The following is a 12500-nucleotide window of genomic DNA, read 5'->3' on the forward strand; positions in this document are numbered from 1 at the left end:
CATGATTGTAATGCTTTTTATTGTAACAAGCTCTACTTCAGAAATCTTTTTCTGTCCAAAATTGGAAACAAATGTATTTTTCATCCGATCAGAGAGCGTTTTATGACCGCTGTGATTTTGTTCATTCCTTAGTGCAGTGGAGTCAGTGGGGCTCATGCTTCACGTCATGTGGATTTGGTGTTCAGGAACAGCACGTTAATTGTCAAGGCAAGCCCTGTGATAAAATGCCTCCACCAGTGACAAGGGCGTGCCAAACATCTCCTTGTTCTGTGGACAACATGGCGCAAAACAACCTCCAAGGATTACTCCATGGAAGCAAGAATGACCTGGTTTTAGCAAACCACAATTTTAAGGAGTTGTTGGTTTGTTCGGCAATAGAATGCGCACTCCATTGTGTGAGAATACCTCAATGTAGTTCTATTAACATTGCAATGGAGAAGAACTCAGCACATGGTTTACTTGTGTGCCAGCTTAACAATGCTACTGTTGATTCTGAGCCAAAGGATCTGATTAGCAGTAACGGCTTCAGTTATTACAATATAATGTCAAGGCATTTAGGAGATTGAGTAACATGTTGTCTCTCTCCATTCTTGGTGTCAGTGACTTCAACCGCAATAAAAATTGAAGATTACGGTGAGCCACCCCATGTGACTCTGAAAGTGGACCATTACAAAGTAAAATTTTTAATAGTACAACCTGCACGGTATTCGCCAAGTTAAGAGTAGACTATCACATTTTTGAAGAGTGAAGGGGAAAGGTGGCGGGGGAGGGGGGAGGTCAGCGTTGGGCAATTAGGGACCTTGCGCAAACCACGACGGCAACGGCAACGACAACAGCGACGAGAACGTCACCAATAATAGGCTTAATGAGTAAAACAATGGCTGCGTACGTCTATTATAATTCTTTTCTGTCCTCTGCAAAACAGCCCCGTGAAATGACCAAATTTTACGGTTGTCTGGAGAAAGTGAACCACGACGGCTAATTTTTCGTATTTCTATTTGGAACCGAACGCATTCGTGGCATATTCATGGCAAGTTTTAATACCGACAGACACACTGGATAGTTCCAAATAAATGCGAAATTCAAAGTAAAATGGAAACACATTTTTTACTAGGCGTCGTCCTCGCCATCGCCGTCGAATATGCGTAAGGTCCCTGTTTTCTGACTGTGAATTTTTTCAGTGTTGTTTCCCGTAAGAATTCATTTCAAGTGTCTTGCTCCTTTTGAGTGCTCGCTTTGAATGACCTTTTGTTAAGCCAAAACGCTCGCTCAAAAGTATAACTGATCTATTGTTAAGAACAGTAGTGTGGGGTATAATGATCGAATTCTGGTGCGAGTTTAGAAACATACCATGGACATCATAATAAAATAAGCTGCGATGACGGCGGAAAAAGAAGAAAAAAAAAACAAGGAATACACGGATTTGTGCTCCTTCCCTCTATAGCGCTGAAACACCTTGAGCTTGATCAGTAAAGGGAAACTACGATCACACATAGCAGTGCGTTTCATCATTGTCACGTAAGCTTTTAGCCTTTTGTAAGACAAGCTTTCCCGAAACAGTTATACAGCTATAGTTAAGCTTTCATGAAGCTGGTTGTTCCTTCTGTATATACATGTAGATGAAGTTAAAAATTTATATTTTATGATTGCTATGTTGACTCTTCTGTTTCAACATTATTTTATGAAATTGGGGTAGCTAGGTAGTTCTAATTGAATCTTACTGAACGCACCACCTGTCAAGCTCGTAAGGTATGGCCATAGGTTTTTCTCTTTTTTTAGCACCCAGTCTATGAATTCTCTTCCCGATGACATCACGCAGAGTAGCTCGATACTGGAATTTTAGACCCATATGAAAACTCACCTTTTTAATAAATGTTATAATTTAGATTAGCATGTGACATAGTTCTCACTTGAATTTTTATTATTATTAGAGTAATTGAGAAATATGTAAATTTATACCGTTTTTAGCTTCCACCATAACTGTAAAATTTGTAATTGTTAACTTTGGACGGTAATTATTGTAAAGCGCTATTGAGCTAAAAGGAAATAGCGCTATCCAGAAATAAAGTATTATTATTGTTATTATTATCATTATCATTATTATTATTATTATTATTATTATTATTATTATTATTATATCGATTTTCATGATGACGTTTTTTGACTACAATTACCAGAATGCTTCCCTATCAGAATCCTTCACTTTTGTTTTTGTTTTCCTTCTAACGAGAGGAAAAGAACCAACTCCAGAGAAGGTAAAAGGCCTGCGAGAAACGAAATGAACTCTGGTGTTTGCGACCATGAGTAACAATGTCGTGCGGGGGCACTTCGCTGGTTCATGATTAAACTTCGTAGCTTTTCCGTGGCTATCAGTGCACGTGCTGGGTCGTACCAGCCGAGTTGTCCAATGATGGAAAATCCACTGGCCACCAAGGAGATGCGTTCATTTTCTAATTAATTATGACGCAACTTGACCGAGGCCTAGTCCACACTACGCCGGAGTAATTTTGAAAACGGCGTTTTGTCTTTGAAGACACGTCAAGTGTTTTCATCCACACTACTCTGGAGAGATTTGAAAAAGCAACAATCACCGGTCATTTTGGATTTTTGTTTGAGGAAAACTCAGGTAGGGAAATCACGTGATTATCGTGACGTCATCGTTTTCGAAAAGCTTCGACCCGTTTTCATGACGGATTGGTGTAGAAGGTATATATAAAAAAAAATGTATACTTAATTGGCCACTCTCCATTGGGGCTTTTCAGGACCAATGTAAACAAACAATGATAAATAAATATTCAAATAAACATAACTAGGTTAAGAATCCCAACTGACGGGAGGCAGAGCAGTTGGCTATAGGAGAATCTTTGTTTACAATATTTGCCTCATTACCATAAGCGATACAGTTTCTGATGGAGCTACATAGAGATTAATACTGAATATTGAAAGAGCACAGCACGATTAACTGTCCCAAGGAATTTGAGCGCGATGTATTGAATACTTTTTGTGCGACGAGGGTTTAAAAGCTCAAAATTTTACAAGGAATCTATGAGCTCATTAGCGCTTTTGCCACACAGAAATTTTGATGTTTTTGAAAGCCAATTTCTCCTCGAATATTACACCCAAAGAGCCAAAAATTTCACCACTTACCAAGTTTCACAAGCTCTTTAAGTTTTTCTAGTAAAATCGTGTCTAGCATGATGCCTTCTACGCGCAAAGTCGTATGTTAATGAGAAAAATGTAAACAATGACGTCAGCAAAGATTCGCCTATTTACAAGCGTAGCCGAGAAGTTAAACTCGGGGCTACCGAGAGCAACATCAGCTAGCGGTCAGAGCGAGATTTGAACCCGGGACCTACGGATTTCAAATCCGGCGCTCTAACCACTCGACCCCGCTGCCTCCGTGGAAGCTTTACAGCTGCGTTTTCAAATTTCTCCGGCTTGGTGTGGATGGGGCCTGAATGATGGAGCGGGAAAAAAAACCTACTTAGATTTAATGAACTTGATATACGGCCCCATACACTGTGAGAGAGCGAGAGCGATTTTAGTACAATCACTCCTATTTCGAAAAGTTCTGTAACGTCTCACTGAAATTGTATATGGCAAAAAAACCCTATAGCAAATTAAAAACTTATGGACCCGGAAACTGATCACGAGGAGCAAATAAAATTAGCGAAAAACAAAATACGCTTTGACTTGTAGCTTTCAAAAGGTGATTAGGACACTCGCGTTTAAAGGTCGTAAAAAATTCGACAATTCATTCTACTGATTTCAAAATTCTTGGTATAGTTTGGTAGCCAGCTCTATGAGCGTCAATTTGATAGTTATATATTACATTGTTCCAGGTTCCCGAGACTTTCTGCCCATCAAGATATTTTTCAAGTATTGCTTTGATAGGCTTAATAACCTTTGCTTCCAACTACCGCAAAATGTAGCGTGAAGTGATGAAATAACGCACGTGGCTAGGTAGTAAATACGGTAAGATTGGCCCATCATATCTCTTATGCGAACATGGTGACCTATCTCTTTTATTGTATTTTTCGAAACAGTGCTTGCTAGAGAACATTCAGGCAAGGTTTCAAAAAAATTACACGGTAACTTTATTTCTGAGGAATCATCTTAATATTTCACCAGCAGTTGGCAAATATTGGCTCTGGAAATTACTTCTCCAACCAGCAGTACTTTTTTTCAAAATTTGGGGATAAAGTCTAGACGAGTTAATGCCTCGTCCGGCCTCTTGCTAGGTACAGCCCTGCTTTTACTGCGCCTTCCAATAACATGCGGACTCTAAAATTCAAAGCTTAACTGACAAATGCGTTTTTCGCTATCGTCAATCAAATGTTTGGCGGCTCCTCCCAGTTTCTGACTACTGCTGAGCGCGCGGTAATCAAATCGTTGAGCACAGTTCAGTCAACGAAACAGTCAGTGCTCGGCAGTAGTCGGAAGCTGGGAGGAGCCACCGAACATTTGATTGACGGTAGCGAAAAACGCATTTGTCGGTTGAGCTTTGAATTTCAGAGTCCGTATGTTATTGAAAGGCGCAGAAAGAGTTGAGAACAAAACCTGAAGACCTGTTATTCAATTCATGTAGTCTACGTTGAATAAACGTAACTAGCTATTACATTTTGCGTTATTACATTGTGCGTCATAAAGTTGTTACATTTTGCGTTGAATACTTTATTACATTTTGCGTCAATGTCATTACATTTTGCGTTAGTATTACATTTTGCAGCGATTGCTATTACATTTTGCGGCGATTATTACAGTTTGCGGCGTAACAACGCCGCATTTTTTACCTCGCACGATTTTCTTTGGGACGCGGGGAGAGGCTGGTCACGAGTTGCCTAGAAACTTTTTTTTAAAACAGTTCAAGAGCAGTTTTGTTTTATTTGCGGTAGAGGACGATATCAAACTTAAAAGTTGCCGTTACAGATTACCAGATGAAATAAAAATCAGATAAATCAAATAACGGCCGGACATGGAGAGGACAACCTGCCAGCGGAACCTAAACTAATTCAAGGCGAATATGATATGATCAGTTCTGTTCACAGGAGAAAAAAAGAAAGAAAAAGAAGAGAACAAGATGATGATGTTGAAATGAGCAATGTTTGGCGTCGTGAATACAGTAATATAAAATGGCTTCAAGGAAGGTAGTCTTGCTACTTTTTCTTTGGGGGTTAGCGGACACTGATGGAAACCGACCTTTAGGTGAGCTGGACTAAACACTTCGATTTTTTTCACGTTTCTCAAAGTACGTAACGTACGCCTAAAATACTTCTCGCGATCTTGAAAAATTAAAAATCCCAACGAGAATTTTATAACCGTACTACTTAACAATTGCGTTAATCATAACTGAAGTTGAAACCATAATAGTGAAAGTGTTTATTTCTGTTCTTCGATTTGTGACATGCTAGCTTCGTGCAGTTATTTCCTATCAGTCCATTTATTTTCTGCGCGTATACCTTTTCGTATATTTGCTATTTCTTGAAAAGATTATCGACATCTCTTTTGATTCCTTTTAGTTTTTAGTTTTTTCCTGTTTTTTTTTTCTTAAATAAATGAGGGTGTCACGCTCAGCGTGCCCTGAAAGTAGACTTGCTATTTTACTATTTTTCGAAGACCTTGTTATGCAGCCGGTGCAAAATTAGACTTTAGAAGTCCGTTGAAATATTTTTTTTCACATTGAAATATATGCAAAGCAAATTCACCTGCAGTTTTTAATGGATAACGTGCGCCTATATTTTCTTGACTGAAACCAACACTCAAACATGCAATGTCTGTCAATACAAACTGGGACTGAGGTTACTTCCTTGTTGAAAAACGAAATTTCTTCCAGTACTAGACCATTAAGTATACTTCACCATTTGTGTGCTGGCTTATTCTTTAGCATTCTGTTAAGCATTCGCCGACTTTTTTTTTTGAGTGCAATGTTAAACTTTAAAACTGAGTAACTTAGTGATCTACCCTGCTTTAAATTAAGGTGGCAGCTTATTGTTATTGGTCATTGTGTTTGCCCAAGGCGGTGAAAAACCGTCGTTGTTAAAGCCTAGAGAACTCGGTACTATGATTCTGATCTGTCTTTGTTACATAATGACTTGTTACTAGTGAGTTGAAAATTCGTGACCACTGAATCAGAGATAAGTGGAAAAAATTAAAACAGTCAGTCATCCGACAGCAAAAAGCTGTCAAATTTCAATCGCTTGCTATATAATATAAATCAATAAAAAAAAAACCGACAAATTAATGTACTGATTTTAATCATTTGAAGCCATAAGTTAGCCTGGGTGCCAGAGGTTTCATTTTGTTGCATGATCTTTTCTTGGGGAAACATTATTGGGTTTAGATAAAGCGGTTTTCAAAGGACTACCAGGAGTCACTTTATTATGACTGCTCTATCGCTTTGAGAATGCGTCTTGCTCTGTCTTTCTCGCTTTCTGAGCACTGAAAATGACCCAACAAACTTATGATATTTACATTTCCATGATGAGTAACCTTTCAAATGCAAAGAAAGCACAGTTTTTTCAACCAATCAGGAGCAAAACCAAAACCAATTGTGACTTAACGCATTTCCCCCTCAGGTCACGACACGTATACCATTTGCATGTTTAAGCTTGGAGATCTTATCGGTTTTAGTAATAATTGCCTCTGTTCGATTGAACTGACCCTCAACTTCATTTTTTTCCGGGAGTGATTGGAACACCACTTTATTCTACTGCAATTACGTGTATCAGTCAGTTTGAACCTCAAGTTATCCTGCCATCCTTAGGGAGGTGGACGCAATGGAGCGCATGTTCAGCGACAGATAGATCTGGGGTTCAGCTGAGAGAGTTTCGATGTAACTACGGACCAGGGTTGTGTGCACCGCTACCCGCGCTGACAAGATCGTGTCAAGCTACCCCCTACTCTATTCCCGACACGGCCAACAACTACCAGGAAGGACTGTTCCATGGAAGAAAGAATGAAGTCGCTTTAGTGAAACATAATTTTAAGGAGCTATTGGTTTCTTCCGAAATAGAATGCGCACTCTATTGTCTGAGAATGCCTGAATGCACTTCTATTAACATTGGAATGGAGCAGGACTCAGAACACGGTTTGCTTGTGTGCCAGCTTAACAATGCTACTCTTGATTCTGAGTCAGAGGATTTCATTAGCATTGATAGTTTCAACTACTACAGTGTAACGTCAAGGCAGTCAGGTGATTGAGAAACACTTCGTCTCACTCCAGATTAATTGACAGTAGAGAGGTTAAGCATGACGTTAACGGAAGACGGCAAACGGCGAAGATAACTTCTGATTTTGAGTTCTTTTCTTCTAGTCCGTAGATAAAGTACACAAAAATGGAATAACGTCTCCTACTATTCATTGCAAATACAAATAATTTTACTCTACTGTACACACCGCTGAAGAGAGGGCAAAAGTTTCATTTTTGCCGTTTGCCGTTTGCCGTAAACGTCATGCTTAACCTCTCTGATGGCCTTTGTCCGTCTGAAAATTAGTTAAAACAAGACAGTAACATTAAAGTCACGAGTATGTTGTTAAAAGAAAGGCCTTGGTTTGGAAATAAAGGGAAATATAATAAAATAACTATTGTGCCCAGCACAGCAGTTCTGAGAGTGCGTTCAAGGCACTTGTAGAACCGACATTGTGTTGGGCAAGGCTCAAGGGAAATTACAAAAAGAATACCGTTGGTCAGGGGCATGATTATATGTTTCAACCTTTAAAATTTTTTGACCACTTCTAGCAAATAAAAATGCTCTTTGAAGTGACGAACGACTTCTTCCTGTGATCACGAACTCTGGTTGCATAAGCCGCATTGTTTCAATATTTGCTTTACTGGTGAAATCTTGGAGAGAACCCTAAATTGTGCACACGGTCACCATTTATTGGAAAAGAAACGTCAAAAGTTCAAGATTCTGATGCCTATTCCCATGGCGCCAATTATTTTGGATACAAGTAGTACCTGACAAAAATGAGACTTTACTATTTGGATGAGTCGATCATGAAATAGCTATATCAGCAGCGACGGCTTGTTCCAACGGACCTTTAAAAATATCTCATGAACTAATCAATCAGTGCCCGCTGTCCCCAAAACAGCAGCATAAGCAGTCAACAAGTTGGCAGCCTGCCTCGTTTCCAACAGCAACCGAGCTTCAAGTAGCCAATCATGCGCTACTTTTCTAGGTTCCCCGCGAAGCTGATTCACCAGCCGCGTTGCTAGCTCCAGATCTCCGCGGCGTAGGTAATACTCTGCGCGCGCCAGAAGATCGAAAGTGTCTGCATTGTCTACGTCTACGAGTTCTCCTTCTTTTTTGGGATCAAATGAATCGAAAACAAGAAAAGATTGAAAATACGACAGTATGTGAGTCCAAGGAGAAGCGCCATTCTCTCCTATCATGGCCACTCGACGACACCATCTCCGGACCTTGTAAAAGCGACGCGCCACGTGCTCTTCGTTCAACACTCCCCTTGTCACTGCCTCTACAGGCAAAGAGTTGAGGACCACGGAAACCAGTGGATCCTCCGCCGCCGCCTCGTGGATTGCAGTCAGCTGAGGCAGCAGCGGCCCGGGCTGGTCGACACCTTTGTCGATAGCTGTGCTCAGCGACTGACACGCTGCCCACAGATTTTGTGATTGCTTGTTTTGTTTCTCAACAGCAGCTCGGCCTTCAATGACTGCTTCCACGCCTCGTAATTGAGCGAGAGCGCCGGCTAGCTGCGTCTCGAAGGCGTCTTTTTCTGCGTTCAACTTCTGTCGTAAGTCTTCTTGGTACCTAGAGGTTAGTTACACTCTCGCATTAGGAACTCTGAACAGTGATTTGTTTTAATGTAGGTACTCTGTTCCTCTTCCGGTCTATCATTGTGGGGAAAAAAGACTAAGATGAAATTTGGAAGAAGACAAGATCTGAAAGCTTGCAACAACTTAAATTTTAGTGCCCTAATCTCAGGTCACAAGCATAAACGAAGTAATAATCTCTCCAAATGTGTCTTAACTAAAATCCAAAGTCTCCCAACATAATGACCAAAACAACAAATACACACCTTTTCTCTAGTTCAGTTGCCTGCACACGGAGCACCTCTGCTAAGTTATCACTGTAAGCTGCTGCCTGGCGACGCAGCTGCTGACGGAGACTCGCCTCATGTTCTACTGCAAGCTCCGCCTCCTAACAAGACAGGACGTAAGCTTTGTAAGAGTACAGTCATGTAAAATGATACTTTTACGGCCCCTTGTGACCGGACCCAAATCCTCAAACAAAAGGAGGGATCGACAGTGATGACTCTACTGTAATCTACACCATCAATATCCAGGAAAACTAGCATTTGAATACTTGATTTTTCACCCTAAATATAGATATAAAACAGAGGAACCTCCACTGACAGACACCTCCCGTAAGTCATGGTCCGGCCACATACAAGCATTACATTTTTTTTTTTTTACCTATAAGCAGATACGTGGAGGCGCGGTGGCTCATGGTTAGTGCGCTCGTCTCTGGATCGAGCGGTCCGGGTTCGAGCCCTGGCTGGGGACATTGCGTTGTGTTCTTGGGCAGGATACTTAACTCTCACAGTGCCTCTCTCTACCCAGGTGTATAAATGGGTACCGGCGAATTTAAGGCTGGGGATAACCCTGCAATGGACTAGCATCCCATCCAGGGGGGGAGAGGAAATACTCCTATGCTAGTCGCTTCATGCTACAGAAACCAGGAAAAGCTCCGGCCTGATAGGCCACTTGGCCCGTATGGAGACTTAACCTTACCATTTTATAAGCAGATAACTGGTGAATGCACAAGTAATTTAAGTGTTGCAAAGAAGAGGGACAATCCATATTTCTCACCTAGCCTCATTAATTTGTCATCCTCAGAGAGAAAAGCTTGATAATAATAACTTCATAGTAAGCTGTTACTTACCTTCTTTTTCAGGGTAGTTTCAAACTCAGACACCATTCTATCAGCTTCTTGTTTCAGTTTAAGTTCAGTTAACTTGGCATCCTCTTCACGCTGGATTTTAAGGGAGTTCTCCAGCCTCTTCTGCTCTTCAGTCTGGTAACTAGCCAACTCCTGAGTCAGCTGATCAAGTCTCTTACGTGCATATGCCAAAAGGACTGACTCTGATCTGTTAATAAGATTCATTGGAAATCAACTGCATCAGTACATTACCTTGCAGACAAAGCATAGGAATGAAGTTATGAATAGGGTAACACTATCTTGGTGTGCTCTGTAGTGTTCAGAAGGAACGTTCTGACTTGCTTGAGCACTTTAAACATAAATTATTCCTTTTCTTTTTCTTCCAAGTCTCTTTCTCTTTCTGTTTTGATGTGAGTATGTGCCTATTCAGCCTCAAATCAGATTTATGTGCTATTTCCCAGTCTAAGATCACGGCATTTTATTGTAAACATTTTCAGTCTTGCAATAAATCTCTTATTAACCAAGCCTACTGGGAGAATATCAGCCCACAGACCGTTTTGTACTGACCGTGCTGTGCTCAGTCCAAACTGTCAAGACCTTGGGTAGATATTCTCCCAGTACGGCCATGGTGCTTGGTTAATAAGATATAAAGACCAGCGAGACAATTAGAAATAGTTTCCAATAAATATTCTCTCTCTAAACTGGTCTCTCTGTACACATGCTCATCAGTTCAAGCCACAGTTTGGAAGTTTCTAGTAGAATTCTAGTTTAATTAATTTCTTTCAAATACTAATGTTATTAGTATTTGAAGGAAATTTAGTTAGCATTCTCCTAAAATGATTAGATTTTTCTCTCTTGATTTCTATGAGGTTACAGTTGATTCAGCCTTTGCTCTCATCAACTATCACCTCAGAAATCTTGAGCTCATAATCTACCAGTAAATGTTACTAATCATTGCGCGAAGCACAGAACTAAAATGTAAGAGGATGTTCAACATGGATGGTTATTCCAGCTGTATACTTTGCTGATTCAACCCTGCATGTTATATGTCTCAAAACTCATTAAGCTGATCAATCTCCTAAACTTGCTCAAAAATTTGCATTAATGAAAGTGATGCAAACATTAGCAGGCGAATATTAACGTTAAAAGTCAACATTTCGGCATCATCATGACACCATTCTCAAGGCAAAGTGAATAAATAATGCCAAGATTTGATTTATATACAGTAAAGCAGCCAATTTGAGGCTACCCTTTGCCTTTTACGTAAGGGTGAAAAGTGTCATTTTAAAATTAAGTTTACAAAATGAAACCCTGATGTTATAACCATGTTTCCAGATACACCTGTCCCAATACACATGCATCATAGTATAAAACCAAAGACTAATCTAAATCCTGCCCTTGAAATGTGAGACTCCTTACCTAACATCTTTTTCTTCACCACCCTCCAAAGCTTCTCCTTTCAGCACACCAGGAATAATACCCAGCAGCTCCTTCTTAAGCACCTCTTTGCTCTCCTGTAAGTCTCTCTGATGCTCCTCCAGCACTGCTGCATCTGCTTTAGACCGCTGCATTTCTAATGCTGCCTTCTGTACACTGTAGCTAACTTGAGCTGCTTCCTCTGTTGCAGTTGCACCTGCCTCCTTAGCGCCAGCAACTTCGGCTTCTTTGATGATAGAATGCACTTTTTCTACTTCTTCGTTTACTTTTACCTAGTAAAAAGAAAAGAAAAGTTGTTTCTCAAGATATTTTTGAATAAGGTAACCAGCACATGAGAAAAAAAAACCTTATAAACGTCTGTTGTGATGTTTAAAAAAATACCTGACGAACACTTGTAATACATGTGAGCAAAAAAGACATGCATAAACTGTACCATACCGTTATGCACTGACTGCAGTTGTTGTTATTTCTTTTTTTAATTTCAGACAAAGCTACAGAATACTGTAAGCCAAAGATTTCAGCTCCTTAGGAATTTAAGGATTCTGAGCTTTTGAAGATTGTTTAATTACAAACTTCACAAAACACATAAGCACAAACTTGCCATACATTACTAATAACTTGAAACATCAGTCAGTCATTAGATGACTGATATTTTGGACTAGCCATGCCACAACAATCAGGCTATAATTCAGATATTTAATCACCTGTGCAGCTTTAGCAGCAGTAACACTGTCAGTTGCCACCTTTTGAGAATTAAGTACCACCTCACTTAGATCCTTCAGACTTCCACTCTGTTTTGTATGAGCGAGTGCAGTCTTCAGCTGTTCCACATGTGCTTTTATGGCTCCCACAGCTTTCTGCTGTGCTTCAATGGCTTCTTGACCAATGACCTTTAACTTCTTTATGGCATCTTTAACCATAACTGCCATGGCAGTTTGATCCACCATGACCTCTACTTCCTTTTCAGTAAGACTTGTATCCACATCTACATAGAATTCAATGTTCATAGAGTGTTGGTTCCAAAAATTGTATTTCAATTGTACTTCAAAAAAGGTGCCCTCGCATATGCGAAAAATAAGTCAACTTCCACATACACCTGTACTAAGTTTGCAACCTTTTCCATATAACAAGTACATCTTCAGCTCTTCCATCATGAGGATTTAA

At 40.1% G+C, this 12500-nt stretch overlaps 2 protein-coding genes across 2 annotated transcripts in view; one reads left to right on the plus strand and one right to left on the minus strand.

Annotated features, from left to right (window-relative positions):
- LOC149118362 (uncharacterized) overlaps positions 1-2083 on the plus strand; it is a 3094-nt gene extending 1011 nt beyond the window's left edge. Inside the window, exon 2 of the mRNA XM_089294901.1 lies at positions 133-2083. Within this exon, the coding sequence (XP_089151027.1) occupies positions 133-566 (434 nt within the window). The 3' untranslated portion in view covers positions 567-2083. The remainder of the gene's footprint in view (positions 1-132) is intronic.
- Positions 2084-7105: 5022 nt separating this feature from the next.
- LOC110064255 (MICOS complex subunit MIC60-like) overlaps positions 7106-12500 on the minus strand; it is an 11056-nt gene continuing 5661 nt past the window's right edge. The window contains exons 5-9 of the mRNA XM_020771285.2: positions 12041-12321; positions 11319-11608; positions 9903-10107; positions 9037-9158; positions 7106-8768 (exon numbers count right to left, since the gene is read on the minus strand). Of these exons, the coding sequence (XP_020626944.2) occupies positions 8063-8768; positions 9037-9158; positions 9903-10107; positions 11319-11608; positions 12041-12321 (1604 nt within the window). The 3' untranslated portion in view covers positions 7106-8062. The remainder of the gene's footprint in view (positions 8769-9036; positions 9159-9902; positions 10108-11318; positions 11609-12040; positions 12322-12500) is intronic.

The sequence above is a fragment of the Orbicella faveolata genome, unplaced genomic scaffold (assembly GCF_042242905.1).
Source record: "Orbicella faveolata isolate gen_17 unplaced genomic scaffold, um_ofav_v1 contig_1, whole genome shotgun sequence".
NCBI classification, from domain to species: domain Eukaryota; kingdom Metazoa; phylum Cnidaria; class Anthozoa; order Scleractinia; family Merulinidae; genus Orbicella; species Orbicella faveolata.